This window comes from Denticeps clupeoides, chromosome 2 (assembly GCF_900700375.1).
Source record: "Denticeps clupeoides chromosome 2, fDenClu1.1, whole genome shotgun sequence".
Lineage (NCBI taxonomy): Eukaryota > Metazoa > Chordata > Actinopteri > Clupeiformes > Denticipitidae > Denticeps > Denticeps clupeoides.
The window spans coordinates 4,685,714-4,707,352 of record NC_041708.1 but is presented as its reverse complement, the minus strand read 5'-3'; the positions used below and the strand labels follow the sequence as shown (position 1 = coordinate 4,707,352).

Genomic DNA, 21,639 nt, shown 5'->3' with positions numbered 1-21,639 from the left:
TGAAGAATATTGAGTCTGTTTTTCTCAGACGTAAATGGGAACCATTATGTTGTTACAAAGAGAAGCACCAGGACAGAATACCCTGACAGAATTTCTAAGCTGGCATCAGGGCAGGATAGGGAATTATTGTATCCTTCTCTACAAAAAACTGTTCACTTTAGTCAATAATTAGTCATGTAATTCGGCTAACATGGTTTTCCAGTGAAACGTGGATGATACATTCGCATAAATGGAAAATGAATGAGCAATGTGTCAGTCTGATATGGCCTGTGGCATTATCTGCCCACCAACTGGGTTCAGCTATCAAACTGTGACATCTGGGAGGAGCGGCACTCTGCGTATCAATCGAGGAGGCTGAATTTAAAACCTTAAAGCTGTAAAGGACATTTCTCTACCTGCACAGGGGATATTAGTAAAGGAGGAAAGCTATATTAATATCCCAACTTCATGGTAAATCATTACAGTGTTCAGTACAGCACATGCAACACCTGCATTATAAACAAAACTAACATGCATTTATTGGTCACATGATGCTCTACGATGCATGGGACAATATGTATGAATAGAGGAAGAATGACATCAGGAATAACATCCATACACCATTTAAATGGCACATTTGTTTATATTTTGTCACATCTAAATTTCACTTTAGATAACGCTTTGTACGTGACTCTGTAATGGAAACGTGGCTAGTTACCTCGTAAAGAATCATCTTTATTACCTGGAACCTGTAGAATGTGCCGTCATCCTTCAGGGTGAGCACATGATCCGAGATGGGGAAGAAGTAGCCGTGGGCGGCCATCAATGTACCGAGATGCAGGGCCTCCACTGATCAAGAAAAAAAAGAAAGAAAAAGAATAGCAGTCGGTGCTTAACAGTCTATTTCACAACCACTGCATTTTCTAGGACCGTGACAGGCCCACCATCAATATTTTAGAAGATATACTGGACAGTGTGACAAGGCCACATTTCAAGTGTGGCCCCAATGACACCTTGCTACCAAAAAAAAGACATAAAACAAGTGACAGAAAACAAAGGGATTAGTGAAGTGAAAATTGTGTAGTGTAAGGCCCTGTCCACATGAGAACGCTTTTCTGTTTTTTGGTTTCTAACAAACATATCTGAAATGTTGTCGATGAATGCTGCTTTAACCCCCCTCCATACCTGTAAGTGGTGCTGTACCTCCCCAAGTTCCACATCTTATTTCAGCGCATGCCACGTTAGGTCTGACAGCGGCTTTACTTTATATAGCTGAGCTGGGTCTTGTTGAGTTGGTGTTGATGTGAACTGATGGCTGAGTGTCGACTCTATTATGTCGTGAGAATGAACTGCTTCTGCCTTCCCAGGGTGTCCCCCGGTGAGTTTACATGACAATAATGCGTCACAAGAAAGACGAGGAAAAGACAAATTCACACTGGGCCCCCTTTCAGAAAATAACCGTTCTGGGGTGCCCAGAAACGCCAAATCTGTGTGCACAGTTACCATTTTAGAGAAAACTGTTCTCATGTGGACAGGGCCTAAGTTTAACCAGAATTAATTCATTAAAATGTTTGCAATCAGGCAGTTCCACCAATTGGAGCTTCCTTAAATGACACTGAAGACTGATAAGGTTAAGATTATAATCAGGGGTGCACATAATATTTTTAGTGAGCTACTCAGGTGAGTACCAGGAAATGGTGTTTGGTACTCACCCCATACATAGCGTGGTCTTAATAAGTGCAGTCTTCCTCACTGTCCTCCTCAGTATTGCTCCCACTGACCTCTGCTTCAGCTTCCTGCATGGTAGATGATGAACATGCTGCAGATGCACCTGCCTGTCCTTGGTTGAGCCTCCGATTAACGGTCTCCATCCACAGGTCAACAGCTGGCTTTGGGTCAAATGTCTCTGTGGTCTGCTTTGACAGGTGAATGTGCAACAGGGCTGAGAGATGAGCGTGTGACAGACGAGATCTGTACTTGGTTTTTATCAAGTTGAGATGTGAGAATCCCCTCTCACAAGCTGCACTGCTTAAAGGCAGTGTAAGAGACAGCTTAACCACCTTGTTGATGTTGGAGTAAGCATCTGGGTTACTTGTATTCACTATTTGGACCAAGTCATACACAGAAGAGGCTCCCAGGCGTTTTCCTGCCTGCTTTAAGCGCATCCATTCTGTCACAGTGGTGTCTTTGTCAAGATGCAAGATGGCCTCATATTTCTTGAGAATGCTGCAAACAGTTATGTTTCCAAAAATGTGGAGGTCTTGCTTTTCCTGAGGCCATGTTGAAGGATCAAATACTAAGAAATGATCACATGACTTGAGGGAGTCATATCTGATTTCAAACTCTTCAATTAACCCCCTGAGTAAGTTTGTCTTGTCTCTGTCAGCATCAGCATTAGAAACAGTGTGTGCTCTGTAGTGGCCCTCACTATCAAGCAGAAGGGTGAACTGTCCAATGGCCACCATGAGTTCATCCTTACATTCTCCAATAATCAGCTTTTCCTTCTGAAACCTAATGGATGTGGTCTTTAAAATGTTGCCAATGTCAAGCATGTTTGACAGAAAGCATTGAAAACGCTCTGTACAGATATGCTGCAAGTCACTGTTATCACTCGTAGCCAGTTGCATTTTAATGGCTGGCAATAGTCTTGATATTTTTAACAGTGTTTCATGCCTCCATGCAGACCACCTGATATTATGAAACTTACCCAGCTTCACAAAGGGGATCCCATTTTCTTCACACAGCTTCTTCAGGGCAGCTATTTTTTTTGCTCCACCTTTTTGCAAATAAAACTGCAGCAGCTTGACCACGGAGCAATTAAATGTCTCACAGTAAGGAACGTTGCGATCAGCTGATTTTAAGCAATTCTCCAGTGTGTGTGCCGTGCACAGAATGTGCACAAGGGATTCTCTAACTGCAGCAAGTTGCCGGAGTTTTGGCACAACGCCGTTGTACATACCGACGTTGACAGCAGCCCCGTCTGTGCACACAGCGACCAACTTTGTTGCCCAGTCATTCAAGCCTGCGTTCTGGAAAAGTCTCACAAGTCCGTCTGTTATGGCCTGCGCGGTTCGATCAGTACCCAGTTCAATCAGTCCAAGAAAGTCCGACGTAAATTCTCCGTTGCTGGACACAGACACAATGTAAACGATTTCCTGCTCAGTTTTTGTGATGTCCTCAGATCCATCAAAAAGCAGCCCCCAAAATTCGGCAGACTGCAATTTGGCTCGTAACTCCCCGCTGATGGTGTGAGCGATGCTCTGCACGATTCGTGTGCCCCCTTCACGTGAATGATATGCAACTCCGACATTTACTCCTAGCCGCTTCAGTAAAGGAATATCCTCAGAATATGAAGACATGGGACGTGCGTGTTTAGCTTTATGGAAAGCGAGGAGAAAAATATTAGACAGAGCTTGCTGCTGTTCTTCATTTAGCTTGTCTCGCCATCTATTAAGCGGGCGACTGGACATTTCTTCTCGGCTAGCTTGTTTATTAGCAATGACTTGCGCCACATTCACATGCTCCTTGCTCTTTTCATGTTTCTCAAATAAAGGATGGTTAAAATTCTTTGAGCCCCTGTAAAACGCACCTGATTTGTCTGCTATATGTGGATGCGAGCGGCAAATCTTGCACCACATTTCAGTGCGCTCACTGTTAGCTTCCAGCCACTGCACATCTTGGAGCCACTTTTCCGAAAAAAATCTTTTCTTCGGCTCTGGCTCCGGTTGGCGTTTCTTAGCTGGTGGCGAAACGCCAAAGAAGCTGCTTAATGTCTGTTGTTTTTTGGACATTTAGTTGGTGACAAGCAACGTGTAAGATTAAATGAGATAGTGGTGTTGAAAACGTGATGGTCAAGTACGCAAAGGCGCGTGGTGACACAATTGTCACTACGCATTCCTAATTTTTGTCGCGCATGCGTAACTGCGTACCAGTTATGTGCACCCCTGATTATAATCCATTATTCAATGGATTCATGAAAACTCACTTGAATTACTTATTGGAGAATATGTTATGAAAATGTTCTTATACATATGAATGGCATGTTAATGAACAGATACAGAATACAGAATAACAGATACACATGCACTCACACAGGGAGTGCTGAGATATGAAATGAGGGGGCAGTAAGGACAAACACTTGTTCTTTTTCTCGAGTTCCCTTTTCAAAAAGCAAAAGCACTTCAAACCATCTGCATGCTGCAGAGAGCTCATAATGGGGTTCAATGACACACACACACACATACACACGCAAAACACATATGCTGATCTACACGTATGCACTAATGTGCAAACAGCAGAAACACATTTTTCACACATTCCTGCATCTATGATTTCAGATGAACAACAAGCAATGGGGCCAACCCCTACTGCATCTCAAACCACATACCATAATCTAAAGGTAAAGCACTTTGGATCAGTTTCCCGTTGGTGGACTAAGCACAGGGAAATTTCTATGCAGGTCTCCATTCAAAGGTGTTTTTTTGGTCTGGAACAAGGCTTAATCCATAAACAGAAAGCTGACCCTTTATGTGTATATGTGTGTGTGTATGTAATCATTTGGTCAATTAGGGTTTTTGCAGGCTTAAGGAAGCAAAATTGACATTTTAAGGCCTTAATAAGGCCACTTATATCAAATTTAAGACCCTGCATCAGGGTTATGAACTACATTTTTCTCAGTAGACACTCCAGATGAACTCTAATATAAAATATTATTTTATCTTAATTAATATAATTTTGTTTTATATATCTATTCCACATTTTGGAATTGTGAATCCACTAAGTAAAGTAAAGTAAAGAATCCTTCCAAAACTTTTTTAACCTTTAATTTATTTATTTTTAATCGATGTTAACATAGTCAAATGACCTGTACTGCTGCAAGCCACTAGGGGGCAAATGCAGTATTTTTGGTTTGTTATTTGTAAGTCATTTCCATAAGCAGTTTTTAATATGGGCGACAGGGGACCTTCCCCTGCGCAGCATTGTGGATGGGGGTGGTATCATGAGCATCACCAAAAAGGTGCACAGGGCACCAAACAGGCTAGGACCGCCCCATGTCATTTTCAGCAGTGCAGTGACCGGCGGATTTCTGACACATTGAAGGCTGGCTAATTGTTTTAGAATAATTGTATTATTGTTGTTATTATTACAAAAAGAAAACCTATACACATTGATCACTAGCAAGGATGACTATTTAACAGTTATCTAGTCATGTATAGCTAATATTTAAATGAAGAAATTAATGTACTAATTACCTAAAAAAACTATCAAAATTTACAATCACATTTTACAGCATTTATCAGACACCAATATACAGAGCAATGTATGTCACGTGTAGTCAGAGATGAAGGGACAGGCGGTTGACATTTGTGTGAAATTGTGGTTTTAATCAGAAAACGAAAAATAAATCAGCATAACACTGAGCCGCCTCGGTTCAGAATAATAAAGTCCCTTTTGAAGGGTCCTGATCGGTCTGGCATATTTGCCGGCACCTGTGAGTGATCAGGACCGAATCATGGTGGGCAAGCCCCATGGCACCTAGGCGTCACCAACATACAATCTGTAATTACAGGGACAGTCCCCCTGGAGACACTTGGACATAAGCGTCTTGATTAGGGACACAATTGTAGTGTTTGAACCTGATGTCTTCTGGTTCATAGGCGAGTGTCTTACCCACTAGGCTAATACCATATGCTAAAAAGCTACACTTAAAGCCGTAGGCTTGAAAGACAGTATGAAGAAGGCCTTGTACTGCCCTTGTACAAAATCTATCAATGACTGAGAGCTCGACGTAAGAGTCTATCAGACAACAGTAACATTCAACCTGCTCCCGCAAACAGCTCAGTCATTCATGCGAGCAGAAAATAAATCCCCGTAATTCAATAGCGCTTTTGTCAAGGCTTTCATGCATGCAGAAAATAGCTCTGAAACCTGAATACTGAACCTCTTTGTATTCATGGCACGGGAAAACAGTGCGTCAAAACGTGGAGAATCACTCGCCGCCTTATATGCAAACAGCAAGGCGTATAATGTAATTGTGCATTTATGTGTGCCTGCCATGCCACAACAAGGTCACAAAGACAGCCTTTTCAAAGAGGGTCACGTGATCATCAGAACTGAACAGGACCCAGGTAAGGAGTGAATGGGCCGATCCCGAATTCAGAGGAACGTAAGGTTTCCTGCCACTGATGATGGGACACTCAAATCATGGTGGAATGGTGGCGGTATGTACACATGCAACATTTTCATGGCACTTGGAGAGTGTTCACAACTTTCAGATCAACTCCAAAAATGAATTGATAAACACAAGAAGTGACCACATTCTAAACCAAAATGGCATTTGTGAGCATCACCCATGCACTGCAGCTTATGTCGCGCCTCCAAAATATTCCCCACCATGGTCAATGAACAGAAGAAGAATAGCGGGGCTGCTGACGGCACTTCTGGAAGCACCTAAACTTGCTAAAGTGTACACGTGCATGTGAGGACAGCTGTTGAAGGACGTCGGCACGCTGAGGCCAACAGGATCCTTCCAATTATTAGGGGGAACCAATGAAGGTTGTCATCACACTCCTGCAGAGCAGAACTAATGACAGGCTCGGGACCTCAACCAGCTGACCCACGATCTGCGAACCCCCACTTTTAGAAATCCCGCCACCGGTCAACACGTTTAACCCGACTCTGCTCCACTGGATCTGAACCTGTACTTAGTGCCTTTTTTATATCAATTGTACCAGCTTGTCAGGTGTAGTGTTCCTCCTGCACATGCATGCAGTTTACCCGCCCACACCTGGGCAGTGGTCGAACCCTCAAGGTGACATTGAGGCCCCCCCGGCCGCCTTTCATGGCTGCCCACTGCTCACTAAGACTGATGGGTTAAATGCAATGGACACATTTCGTGCACCATTTTGTGCATCACAATGACAATCACTTCACTGCATGTGCATCAACTTTTTATCAATTATTCACTATGTGTGAAAAATTAAATAAACGCATCTTTAACAACCAAAAACCGTCAGAAGAGGAAAGTACTACTTAGCTGTGATAGGACAAGTGAATCAGCAAGTCAACACAATGCGCGGTGAGGCATGAGGATGCGCAGAGGACAGAACAGGGCTGCGTTGCAGGCGTGACGTTATACATCCACACCCAGAGGAATCTGGGGGGCGTCCGGGTGACTACACAACGTAAGTGTAAAAAAGCTGCCGTTTATATATGAGTATTATCCACTTTTTCAGGAGGAAATCTACACAAAAAAAAATGATTTCCCCAGTTTACAAATCTGCCCGTTTTGCTTTTCCTATCAAGCACGGTGCACCTGTACAGAAAGCTGAGTAGGTGGATATGGCTTCCTTTAAGACACTGCCAAGGTTTTACACGCGGGCACTGGCTACAACAGGCAGATGTGCTAAACAGGACATAATCCAGTGCCTACGAGAGGTGACGAAAACTGAAGAAAAAATTGTGTTCTTAAAATACTGAAAAAGCATCAGATCTTGTTTTTATACATTACATAACATAACTGTAGACACAAGACAATGATATAACAAACGTGAGGTTATGTAATAAACCAAAAAAAAATTGCAAACAAGGCAAAAAGTTCAACATTTGCGTCTTTTGCTATGATGGCAGCATTTTACAATCTTGGCTTCTTTCCACCGCCTTAAGTTGGACAACGGGGATGGATTCCAACAGTCCTGAAGGTTTACACTTTCTTATCTCATGAGCGGCTTTCGATGATGACGAAAGTGAACAAAGCAGCTATGAAGGTAAAAAGAGGCGACTGTCACTTGCTACAACAAATACTAAATATGTTTCTTGTATCTTATGTATGTATCTTAGGTGCATTCAAACTTTTGACTGGTACTGTATTAGAGGTGTGACCCTTCACTGGTCTCACTATTCGATTTGATTCAAATCGAATCAATTACGATTATCAATGCCTCGATATCGATCATTCACGATGCAGCCCGTAAATTTTCTACATGGTCACATGATGTTTTCAAATACAAGAGTTAAGGTCTCTTATAACTGTGTGGATGCTTTGCTTTGCTACAATGAGCAGAAAAATGGTCTGTGTTCAGACGTCCGTGGCGTCAGGTGAGGGCGGACAAAACACAAACCGTTATTCTGCTCATTGGAGAAAATCTAAAGCTGCTTTCAGACCGAACGCACTTCGCTCGCTGCAAGGCTCAATTCCCGGTAATATGATAATGTCGTGTTGTAGATCTCTGGACACCCAGAGAAAGATCAGCCTTTGCTCCTTTCCCGCTTCTTGTGTGTTTCGAAGTGGCAGAAAGAACACTCACCTGCTTTGATTTTATTGGTCGCGTGAAAATATGTCACGGCGTGCCACGGCCAAAGCGAGAACAAGGCTCCTACCTGGAGCGGCACTGTACTCAGTGCCACATCAGGCAGCCACAGTCACTACCGCCACAACTTTTTTTAACAAAAAATGTATACCGGTGCCAGAATATCACCAAGCAACAACATTAATCGATTATGTTTTATTGCAATGCATCAATTATATGATTAATTTTAACACTCCTATACTGTATGTTATATTGTATTTTACATTATATTGTGGGTAAGTGTTTTTTCCACATGGTTTAAATTGAGTCGATTTCTTTTTTTTTTTTTTAGATTCATTTGTTATATTTGTCAAGTTATAAAGTTATAAATTAATATTACAGAGCAATGTGCCTTTCATTTTAGCAAATCAAAAAATGTGCAAATTTACATTGTTATTACTACTAGGGCAGCAACAACAAATCGATTGAATCGATAAAAATTGATTACTAAAAGAGTTGGCAACGAATTTCCTAATCGATTCATTATGTTGCGCGACGCGGAGACGTTTGACTATAAAAAAAAAAACTTTATTTGAGCGCGGAGCGGGTGGTAGTAGCCTAGTGGGTAACACACTCGCCTATGAACCAGAAGACCCGGGTTCAAATCCCACTTACTACCATTGTGTCCCTGAGCAAGACACTTAACCCTAAGTTGCTCCAGGGAGACTGACCCTGTAACTACTGCTTGTAAGTCGCTCTGGATAAGGGCGTCTGATAAATGCTGTAAATGTAAATGAACACACTCAGTCTCTGTGGCGCACAGATGCTAGCAGAGTTTGGCGCCTCATAGACAGCGCGGAGCAAAAATATAAAAAAAAACGAGCGGAGGTAGAGCACAGATACATGGCGGAGGCAGAGAAATCTGCGCGAAAATATGCAAAAGCGACATGGCATGGCACGGGAGCACCACGGCAATGATCCAGCACCTGAAACGCGTGTTTGATGAGGAGGAAGGGAGATAAGCAGCAGGGTAAGTCGCTACAGAATCCTACTTTTGTTCCGTTTTGAAGTGAGGAACGTAATGTCCCTGGTGCTGGTGTTTTACTCGCCGCGGAGGAGAACTAGACGGGGACTTACAGCGCCACCTACAGGTGTGGAGGGGGGATGAAACAGCGTTCGGACTGTTCTCTGCATTTCCACGTGGACGACTCGCCTATTGTGTCCCTGAGCAAGACACTTAACCCTAAGTTGCTCCAGGGGGACTGTCCCGGTAACTACTGATTGTCGCTCTGGATAAGGGCGTCTGATAAATGCTGTAAGTGTAAATGTTTACCCTTGACAAGCATGACAAGTTAGCGTTAGCTCGTTAATAACAGTAGTAAAGTAGGGGTGCTATAGTTACTTTGCATTAAAAGACTAAAGACATGTTTTTATTCACAAGCCTTTTTTGGACCATTCATTTTTCAATCTGTTGTCATGTATAGCTACACTGCAAGAAAAAAAAAACTTTTCTTACCTAGTAATTTTGTCTCGTTTCCAGGCCAAAATCTAAAAAAAATCTTAAATCAAGATTACTAGGCAAGAAAAATGGCATGAGAAAATTAAGTGATTCTTAAAACTTCTGTTTGAGATTATATCTCATTAATATTAGTTTTCTTACCCCATTGGCAGATAATTTAGCTTGTTTTAAACAAACAATCACTTAATTTTGAGATGTTTTATCAGAAAACAAGACATCATTTCTTATGCTATTTCATGTGTCTAGTAAATGTATCTTGATTTAAGATTTTTTGGGGATTTGGACTGAAATCAGGACAAAACTACTAAGTTAGAAAAATATTTTTTGCTGTGTGTGTGTGTGTGTGTGTGTGTGTCAGTGTGAAAGTTTGTGAGTGTGTGCGTCTGCGAGTGTGCACCTGCAGTGTAGTGTAGAGAACAAGTTCTGACATTCAAACAAATCCTGTTAAATTTTCTGATTTGTATTGTTCTTTTTTTTTTTTATAAATTATTTATCGTTCTGGCAGCTCAGATGGCACTTTATTTAAAAAAAAAAAAAAAGTCTATATTTGGCAGATGTAAAGTATACACGTGTATGTTTTTTGTGTTAGTCAATTTTTGTTTTATTATTAAGAGCTCAAGGAACAACATGTTTGTGCACATTCTAAAGATTTTGGTTCTGTTTTTGAATAAAGGGTTGGAAATGAATGCTTTTCTTGTTTGTTTGTTTTTTTTTTCGATTCTACGATTAATAAAAAAAAATTATCGACAGATTAATCGATTATTAAAATAATCGTTAGTTGCAGCCCTAATTACTACCAATCTGGCCACACTGGCAGATAACTAGATTAGATATTGAGTGTGAAAGGACACACATTTTTCAGACATTTAAAAACATCTCAAGTTGAGGTCAATAGATTAGTAATTTTGCATATGTGTTATATTCATTGATACAGTTGTAAGATTTTGGAATATTGAGGTATGATGTAAAATCTGAAACTGTGAAAAACTATTTTACATTTAGTGGATAACACAACAATCATAAAACATGATGCGTAAGTAATAATTTTCTTTATGCAAATCAAACTCTAAGCAAAATGAAAATGGGTGGTGAAAAAGTTATGTTATATGGTGGCATGAATGTATGCACAATATTTGATCTACAGGGTGGGCCATTTATATGGATACACCTTAATAAAATGGCACATTAGTATATGTGAGGGGGCAAACTTTTCAAGATGGGTGGTGACCATAGTGGCCATCTTGGATCCAACTTTTGTTTTTTCAATAGGAAGAGGGTCATGTGACACATCAAATTTATTGGTAATTTCAGAAGAAAAACAATTGGTTTTAACATAACTTTATTCTTTCATGAGTTATTTACAAGTTTCTGACCACTTATAAAATGTGTTCAATGTCACCAACCATTCCCATTTTATTAAGGTGTATCCATATAAATGGCCCACCCTGTACATCCAGGTCATTATAATGAATGAAGACACTCAACATTTGACAGCCTTTTTACCTCCCCAAATTTGATCATTTTTACTCCACAGGCAGAGGGATCAGTTGTTTTTGAAGGGAAAGATAAATGCCAGGCTGCTTCTCAAAAATCAGCAGGATGGCCTGTCTGGCCTCAGGGAGATAGATGGCAGCTTTTCCTCGGTGCCTTAATGGCCAAATTAGGTGACAGGCAAATGACTCCAATTCATTCGTCCAGTGATGTGAACCAAACTCACTAAAACGATTAATTGCCATACTCGAGTAACTTGAATAATGAGGATCTGTGAGGATTCAAACATGTATGAGTGGATGCTTTGTTTACTTATTTTCTGTCTACTGCTTTCACAGGCTGTGGACCGGTCAATTTGGTTGGTGTACAATGCAGGCACTAATTACTTAAGACTGTGCATAGATGACAGCAGGTAATAAACTAAATGAGAATAAAATGCCTGAAAAATGTCTGCAGTTTGGGAATAAAATGTCCCCAAACTTGAAAATTACAGGTTGTGTTGCACACCGCTGTCTTTGCATCCTATAAAAGCAATTCTAGCATATATTTAAAACAGCGGCACATCAAAAAATAATAATAATGAAATCCCACCAACACGATCTGGGTATACATCTACTTTGCTATCCAGCATAACTGTTGCATTTTAATTGCATTTTATAAGCTCAACTCACTTTCAAGACTGAAACTCAGAAACAAAATTTAAAGCCTACAGTCACACTGTATCTACAAACCAATCCAAATACTGCTGGATCAAATGCAAAAAAAAAAATGTTAAAATAAAATACTGATGCCTTACATGGGTCCATTCTATCAGATATTGTGACAGTGGGTATGATATATTTATTTTATACATTATGTTATACAAAGTTAGTAAAGCCAGGTTTAAGCCAAGACAGATTCCAGTATATCTCCCACAGTGGTTTTGGACTGTCACAACCTGACCTGAGGCAAGAGTGGATGCAAGTTATCCATGCAGCATGCATTTTACAAATTGCGGGATTTACTAGCTAATGTGATTTAAATTGTACTTCAACTGCCTTTTTTGTCTGTTTTGGGCTGTGATAATTCAACGCAAGTGTAAATCGACACAAATAATTACAGCTTGAATAATCATTCTGTAAATCTGAAACCCAGGACTTGCTGATACCCAAAGCCAAATTATCCATCATAGTCAGTATCTGGCCTGAAAATGATTGGTTACTGCACTGACCAATAACCTGAACTCTGTGGCACTGACCTATAACCTGATGGCCATCGGTTCACTTACATTTCAATGCAGGCCATCTGATATTGAATTCTGAAGCTTCTATTGGGATACAAACTAAATAGTGATCAGGCTCTATTGTCTCATGTACCAGCAATCAATGCCATTACAGCCCTCAGAACACAATATTGGTCTTTCTACCTAGCAAAAGGTAAAAAAGGATAGTGACATTTGAAATATCACCATGCCAAGAAAACTGCCACCGACTCAGAAATGACGTCGCCCCCCATGTTGCATTGGGTTTCTGTACAGGATCAGATGAAGCCACCTATGTTTGACTTGCATCTCCAGATAATTCATGTTGCCCCACCCTTCGGTGCAGACATCCCTCCAAAGCCACTCCTCTAAAACCCTTGAAACGTGCCCTCCATGATTACTGCACAATACATAATGTATGTTACCTTCGCCTGTTTCCCCTCATCCTCCTTTCCCTCCTACTTTCCCATCTCCTGTGCTGTGGTTCCTGACATGAACCACTTTATTTGTTTCCTGTGTCACTGGTTTAAAGAAGAAAAAACACAATGATGTGGTAACCAGTACTGATGTAAAAAGACACCCTGAATTGGCTAAAAATCCATGTAAATGTTATGATGATTAAAACCGAGATCATTGTATTGACAAGCAGGTACGTTGGTGTTGAACTCCATAAAAAAACTTGCAAAGTGCATGATAAGTGCTTTTATTTGCATTTTTATAGGTAAGATTGTCAATCATAATTTGTCAGCAGCTCATTGTAAAAAAAAAAAAACTGAAGTTGAGTGCATTGTTACATGCTTATTATTTATTTTGAATGTCCTATTTGTACATTTGGTGCAAGAGCATTTTATTTTGTCCCTGCAGGGCGCTTTAATATATAAGGCTGAGGTAACAAAAGAAGCTCAGCTTGGCTTGAGCTGACTTGAATGTTAATGAAATCTGGCGATTTGTATCGACAAACAGGCAAAATAACCTCTGGCCACATGAAGCAGGCAGGTACCAATAGGAGCACACAATACCTTTGACTGACAGCTGAGTTCCTAGGCAACCAGAGCCTGAAAAGTCAACTAGGCACCAATCTGTGAAGCAATTTTATGAGCAAATAAGGACCCAACTTGTGGTGGAATATCTTGGGTTTAAAAACACACTTAATCCTCATGTGGGAAGCTGGCCCGGTGAGTTTGGCAGGAAGCCGGCAGCCATTTCCCTCCTGGTCCACTCTCCAATTGGAGGAGGCATGTCTGTGCATGGACTGTGCAGTGGAGTTTACTGGACAGCAGTGGACAGCAGAGACAGAGAAACGTACGTGCCTCGCTTTTCTCCCTACCTCCGCTTCAAAGCCACCCGGCCTCTGCTGAGAAGCCTCTTGGCCGACTCTCTGCTCATCAAAAGGGGGTCACACATGAAGGGCCCCCTGTTCGCTCCGCAGCTGCGAGCTACATCAAAAAAACCGCCTCCTCTCCCCGAGCCCATATCGACGTCCGGCGAGCTCGGGCCATCCCCTCGCCCTGTCTCACTCCATTTACCGCTCAATTCCCATGGTGCCTCGGGAAGAGCTAGCCTGGATGGAGAGAGTGGGCGGAGGGGCTGTTTGTGGTTTGGTAATGATTATTTACAGCCGATGAAACCCATCTTGATACCGCCCATAATTATAGAGAAGAGAAAAAGAAACCATGGCGTTCCGTTTTAAGTCAGTTTTTTTTATGTTTTTTGTTTAGTGACTCAGTACTATCATCTGTCACAGTTTATCACCTCATTTATGTGGACCAGGGTGAAGCCAGGCTGCTTCAGTGGAGACCATTTCAGACTAAATCCCATGTTCTTTCTTTATTGCCCGTCCTCAATGGTCACAATGTCAGAATTTAATATCTCTTGAGGAGCCACGTTTCTCCTGAGCTCTAACACTCAAAATGAAAAGATTCGCTGTGGTAAATGCTGCTGCATAAGTGTTGAAGTGCTACACTTAATCCATCATATAGAGAGGGATCAGCACCATGGCCAGCTCCCCGGTAATTCCACTGCCTTTATTTCAGCATTTTGAGACAATTTATTTTCCACCACCTCACCTTGCACTGTCTGCCTGCACCAAATAACACTTGATTTCCCGTCCATTTTGCTCTGGCGAGAGTAACATTTATTGCACATTACGTCCAAAACACACTCGTGAATAATTAAAACAATCTTTTTTCTGCTGTAAACATAGCAAAACGCCATGACCATAATTTTTCATTTTCATGCATCAGTCCATCAAAGTAGAGACCGTCACGTTTACCCATTAATGCTGAAGTAGCTACCAGAAGAGTACCCTCAGGTGTATTGAGCTGACTGCAAACTTTACATGTTAGCAGTAGCCTAGCGGGTAACACACACACACACACACACACACACACACACCATATGAACCAGAAGTCACTGTTTCAAACCCCACTTACTACTAATGCACAATCAAATTAGCATTTTCAAAACATGGGTGTAAAAATGTTAGTAAAGCTTGTGAAATTGCTCACATCTATCATTATGGTGAAATACAGCCTGGATTAAATGTTAAACATGAATACATTGTTGCCTCCGAAACAAAGTGTGCTATGAATAAGTGTTGATTTGAGTTGATATTGTGCTGAAATGTGACTACGGCGTGAGAGGAATAAGCTCCATAATAGACATATTCAGTGGCAGATATTTACAAAGTACAGAATCCACTGAGGCTACTCACCTTGGTCTTCAATATTGAGGTTTTTGATCATCCACTGTACGATGTCTGAACCTGAAATACAAAATGCACATTAAAATTTCAGAGCATGAATTCCCCATCACTTTATGTTGCTATTCTACACAACAGGGGGCTTATTTGTTAACCCAAGGCAATTTCGACATTCCCCCTTCCGAGGCAAAATTGCTCAATTTATGCATTAGCACCAGAAGTAGCAGCGAGAGCACCGACAAGAGACGCCGTGATTGACAGCTCGACATCTTGCCGAGGAGATCCTCGGAGACTGCCTGACTGCCGTGGTCATGGCTCAACTCAAGCAAGTGCATTACGGCAACACTCTGACACACGATTCAAATGCTACGATCCACTGGGATTTTACAGTGCAAGAACAGTTGTGGAATTTTGATGCATGAACCATCTGCCTGGAGGCAAATAACAAACAGCGGCTCCACGTACGAAGGTAGGCAATCTAAACACTCAGAAGAGAGGTTTTTTAGAAGCCTAATAACTGCTGACAGCATTGCTGGTGCACATGGAATATACGTGCACACAAACTGTCAAAATGATCAAATTTAACATGTGGGGTCTGACCTCTGACACAAGAGTTTTAGGGCCGATTTAGGGCTGAACACAAGGTTCACAGAGCTACTGAAGCATCATCTGAATCAGCCCTTAGGTTAACCAGCTGAACAATTGGGGGGAAAGGGGGAAACGTTTTATTTCCAATTTTATTTATCGTTGTAACAGTCATCCCCGACCAATCACTGGTACCAGTGATCGGGCCCCTACTGAATCCCCTCACCTGTTTCCCTCCGGTTGTTTGTCTGTCATTGTCACTGTGTGTGTTTGGTATGAACGAAGTGTGTGTGTGTACGGTGTTTGTACATGTGGGTTGTAATGGTCATGGTTTGAGTTTGTATAGATCAGGATTCTCAGTCTTGGTGAGTGTATTAATTGTTTTGATGTGTTGTGTTTCAGGTGGAGTATGTGGATTGATGCTTCCCCTCCCCATTTCCACTTCCCCTTTCCCAAAGTAGATTCCTTTTTTTGTTCGTCCCGCAACTTCAAAACCTTTTTTTGTATTTCCACCTGTGCCTGGTTCCTCCCATTCCAATGTGTCGTGACAACTGTCACAGTCCGCAGGGTGTTTTATCTCCCATTCTGAGCCTGTTTCTCTCACTTGTAGTTTCTCTTTCATAGTTTAAAAAATGCATTATAGCAAGTTTTACATTTAAGAACTAATTGGGATTAATTGTGATTACTTGCAAACAAACACATCGAACTACATTAAGGCAGACATACATTATTTACAATATTCAACCTGCAAAACCAAGCCCACGTGGCGACATTCAATAATTGATGACAACGCTGCTGTCTCAGGACCTATAGTTGCACCATTAGACCGTGGGGGAAGCTGAGCGAGGAACCACTTGTACCTGCTTTCGCGGTGGGCGGTGTCTTCACAAGGCAAGTCAACACCAGCTGTTTCCACCGGCTAAATTTATACTCTTTTAATTATCACTTCCCGCTCCTCCGAGCCGGAGGACAGCGTGTGATGTAGCCCAGTGGCGGGAAAGAGGTAGACGGACCCATATGGAGGCGGGCGAGAGAAACCCCCTTCTTACCTTTCTCTCTCGAACGCACCCCCCCAAACACACACACACACACACAGCGGTGCATTTCTCACCAACGTCGGCCCATGTCCATTTGTACGCGCCGCTGTCCTCTCTTTCTATGTTTGTTTCCCACCCTCTCTATTTAAATCCCCCTCCCTGCTGCTCGCTCACTCACTTTCAGTCTCAGCCTCGGTGGCCTTGTTTTTCTTTCTGAAGATTTGCCATCTCATTGGACGTTGGCAAGGAGGGCTGCCAACTAAAGGGATTAGGACCGAGCTGCTTCTTGAAAACATTCAGTGTGTGTGTGTGTGTGTGTGTGTGTGTGTGTGTGTGTGCGTATCACAAGTGTGTGGGAGAGATGAGAGGAGAGGGAAAAAATAAAACTTGCATCACAGCTTTAACATCAATTAATGCAGCTCTGGCGGGTCGACTCCCATCTGCTGAGTAACAGAGTGCTGACCCACTTACAGGAGATGAAGAACCTCCCATAATATCTCACAACGCTCATGTTCAAGCGAAACATTACGACTAGAACTGGCACCTCTTCACTACAGATTCAACAAAGAGGAGTCCAGTCTGGCATAATTTAACCCTCAAGGATAAAACTGTTGTTAATCAATTAATAATTCAACTGCAGCAATAACAACAAAAACAAAACATACAATAAAAAAGAATAATAGTAACGTACAGAAACTTTCAATCATTTGTTTTTTAGTTGTTGAGTTAAAAAACAAATATATTTAAAGAGATGCTTTCATTCAATCAATAGCAATAAGCAATTTAAAAAAAAAATTGTGGAAGAAATTGCACACACATAAATTAAAATGTGAAGGCAAGTCTAGGCAATGCGATTACATAATTGCTTAGCTCTTGCATATTACTCTTGCATATTACTGCTTTGATGATTTTGCTTAGAGACGGCCATATTTAAATGTGGCTATTTAGACCAGGGGTAAACAAAAGGATGCAGAGTGCATGCAGGTTTCCCGCTGCAGCTGCATAATTGCACGACTAATTCAGGCGGCTGATTGGCTCAGTGGGGTGAGATGGATCTGAATGCCTGAATCGGCCCTTTGTAGCCAAGAGGGCCTACCCCTTTATCGAAATTAAGTCTACTACTTGGCTGAGAGGCTTAGAGAGTTGGTTTTAAAATGAACAAACCACAGCCAAAATGTGGGAAAAATACCTGCAAAATTCTTCCGTTTTTGGTGTCATGCCTTACAGCTGCCCGAGGTATATGGGCCTGCACTAAAACTGCTTGCATAGGCAACATCCATTTGGGTGTGTGTTTTCTGAAACTCTGATGACTGATGGCCTACATTTGAATCCTGTTCTGTTGCTCACTACTGACCTTATCAGAAGTTGCATGAACGTGACCCAGGGCCACTGTAGCCAAGGTTGAACTCAAAAAAATTTTGAAACCTTAACACTGGAGGTCATGTGACACCTGTTGCTGGATGTCACATAGAACTGCTCTCAGCTGCGTTTCTGGTAACTGTGTAATCAGAAATTATGGAACTCCTAAGAAAACATTCCAACATGCAATGTGATTAAACACCATGCATGCCATAAATGTTTCTCCATTAATTTACATTATGTTTTCCAATATGTCAGTGACGGTTAAGGTCTCTTTCAGACAGACATCTGAACCATGCGTTATTTATTGCCGTCTGATGGCCAACCATTTTTCTGCTCATTGGAGCAAATGAAATTTGGTCGGCTGTGCATTTGGATGACGTCAAATAAACAAGTGAAACACCAATTGAACAGGAAAAACACGGATGGAATTCAGAGGGTGTTCATTTAGAACAACCATGTGAATGAATTATTATGCCACTGCCAGAAAATCACCAAGTAATGTCATATTGAAATAATCGATTATGTTCTACACTGCATCGTGATGCATCGATTATGAGATAAATTTCAACACCCCTACTGCCGAAGTGCTTCATACACACATCCTAGCTCAATAAAGATGAATAAAATGAGATATGATCCTGCACTCACTTAAAAAAAAAAAACACTGCATTGTTTCTAAAAGGGCTGAAGCGCCCCTGTTGGTTGGCTACAATACAAAAGTTAGCTCCGCCCATGCCTATGTCTTTCTTATCTCATCTCACATCATCTCTTTCGTATACAGCATCTATTTGTCTTATTTGTACTGATATTTGCAATTGTTTCATTTTCCAGATGCAAATGAGCAGGTCACGTGAGGAGATCATCTCCAAGTCTCTGGACACTGAATGCCATCCATACTTCATACCAAACATCAGTACAGAAATTTATCCCAATACTTCCTCATACGTTATGTCAGTATGAAGGCTCAATGTACTGAACTGTAAGAAAAACATTTTAAGTTATACTTCATTAGTTATGCACATCAGTTTTTGCACTGGTGTGCCTAAGGTGCTTTAGGTGCACCAGCACAAGTTAGGGGTACGAAATTTTCAACAGCATCACATTTAATTACATATACATTTACATTTACATTTATAGCCTTTATCAGAGCGACTTACAATCAGTAGTTACAGGGACAGTCCCCCCCTGGAACAATTTAGGATTAAGTGTCTTGCTCAGGGACACAATGGTAGTAAGTGGGATTTAAACCTGGTTCTTCTGGTTCATAGGCAAGTGTGTAACCCACTAGGTTACTACCACCCTAATTAACAATGCATTTTTACAGGTTAACTTTTTTGGTTTCTAAATTGCTGTCCATATATAACTTACTGAAAATGTGCTTCACTGAGCTGAAATTAAACAAGATAAATGAAATAAAAAGAACATCTAAATTGAAAGTGCTAGTGTTTTAAGGGCTTGAACCTGATTATCGTCTTGGCCTGATGATCTATTTGCTGCTGTGGGAAAAGGAGACACTTGGCCAGTACATTTATCACTACAATGTGTTTTATAGGGGCATTATGCTTTTTCAGCATTCAATTTCAATCAACTTAGTCAGGCTCAGACTTGCGCGGTAAATGAGTAGTCAGGTGAGTGTTTTGATTAGTGTGAAAATGGATGCTGAGACGGTGAAACAGACGCAAGCTTTTAAAAAGTTGTACTTGTTGGCCTCTAACTTTTAAGACCTGATTAAAGCTCTAATCTGTGGCTACATCCACTCTGTCTATCTGACAGCTCCAGGCTCTCCTCTCTCTGTCTGACTGCACCATGCACTTTCAAACGGAATACCTGAACCATGGCCAATCAGAGGTGGGCCCCGTCCTTCACAATCTCTGATTGGTTTAGAATACAGCATGGCCCAAATATCTGTCTGTTGCTCAAACCACAGGGAGTTTCCTGAGAATTTTTGTCCCCCGATTGTCTGGTCGCACCCATGCAACCTCTGTTTTTTTTTAGTCGGATTGAGTTGTGACAGAGCAAGTCCTCGGGGGTCCCCGCAGAGCCAGAGGGGGATAATATGGGAGAGCGGAGCCTTGTGCCGGACTGAGCAATTCAATGGAGGGTCCGCCATCCATAAACACACCCTGCAGACTCCTTCTGAAGGACTGTTGAGATATTAACTCAGGCCCTTTACACACGACAATGTTTTCTCTATCCTTTCTGGCTTTGCCTCCACATGGAATCTGCATTTCAGGGGACCCAGAATGGTTGTTTTTTTTTTTAAACAACGGCGGATAACACGCTTGTGGTTGTGCTGCAGTTCTCTTGCGTCTCCGTGTGGATAACAACATTTCATATAACTCTCCCGTGTATACGCAGTTTTTTTTACAAAAAAAGCTTTCTTATATATTGAGGGGACCTCAGTAAAATGGACTTAGTCGAGGAGAGTGGTAGAGGCGTCTAGTCTACCTCCATCTCCTGAAGATTCTACTCCAGCAGTGTGGGCAGCGTTGTGTTAACAGCACTTGAGTAAAAGTGCTGGAGTACACACGCTGGTGCAGCTAGACGATGGAACCTTCGATGCAAACCTCAGCCCTGTAAGCAAACTGAGACGGGTCTATATACGGGCTCACCTGAGATCTGAGATGGGCCTTCTGTGTTACGTAACCTCATAACTTGAGGTTACGTAATAAAGAAGAAAAAAAGCTAACACAGCAAAAAGTTAGGAGCAGGGAGCTTTTGCTCTGATGGCAGCATTTCACACTCTTGGCTTCTCTCCACCACCTTAAGTTAGACAATGGGGACGGATGTCCAACCAACATTTATGAAAGTGAAAGGATTGTCATTGTGAAACACTGCAACACGGTGCAAAAAATAATTGTGTCATATGCGTTTAACCCACTTTCTTATCATTCACTCATTTTTATTTCATCTCATGAAATGCAATAATAAACAAAGTAGTCATGAATGTAAAAATGTACTTTGATTCTTTGACATTTGATTCTTCAAAATGGCCTCCATCTGTCCCCATAACTGACTCAGAGTAGATGCATCCAAACTTTTGACTTCTATATAGTATTTATACTAGTCAGTATATGATTTCACTTTAGATACTAATGGACAATAAAATAAAGGTGTTTTTATGTGTCTGTGTGTTCTTAATCTCAAGTCCTGGCCTGTTTGGGTTTTTGCTGAAGCAAAGACACATAAAGCCTCCTTTAGCTCTATGTCTTGCATGGGTATCCTTTATTATGAAACATGTAACCCTGAGCATCATCCCTCCACCTCTTCTGTGAAAAAACGAGAAGTACTGAGTCCCCACCCCTCCCACAGGAGTCATGCCACCCTCTTCAACTCAACAGGAATCCACAGGAACCTGATCTGGCCCAGTCATCCGTCTCTCTTCAAAGAGCATGGTGACACATCTCAGTGCCAAATTAAGAGGAAGAGGAAGAACA

At 41.5% G+C, this 21,639-nt stretch overlaps 1 protein-coding gene across 1 annotated transcript in view; it reads right to left on the bottom strand.

Annotated features, from left to right (window-relative positions):
- The window catches only part of rgs7b (regulator of G protein signaling 7b), a 79,184-nt gene that overhangs the window by 20,110 nt on the left and 37,435 nt on the right, over positions 1-21,639 (bottom strand). The window contains exons 4-5 of the mRNA XM_028966996.1: positions 15,231-15,281; positions 722-828 (exon numbers count right to left, since the gene is read on the bottom strand). Of these exons, the coding sequence (XP_028822829.1) occupies positions 722-828; positions 15,231-15,281 (158 nt within the window). The remainder of the gene's footprint in view (positions 1-721; positions 829-15,230; positions 15,282-21,639) is intronic.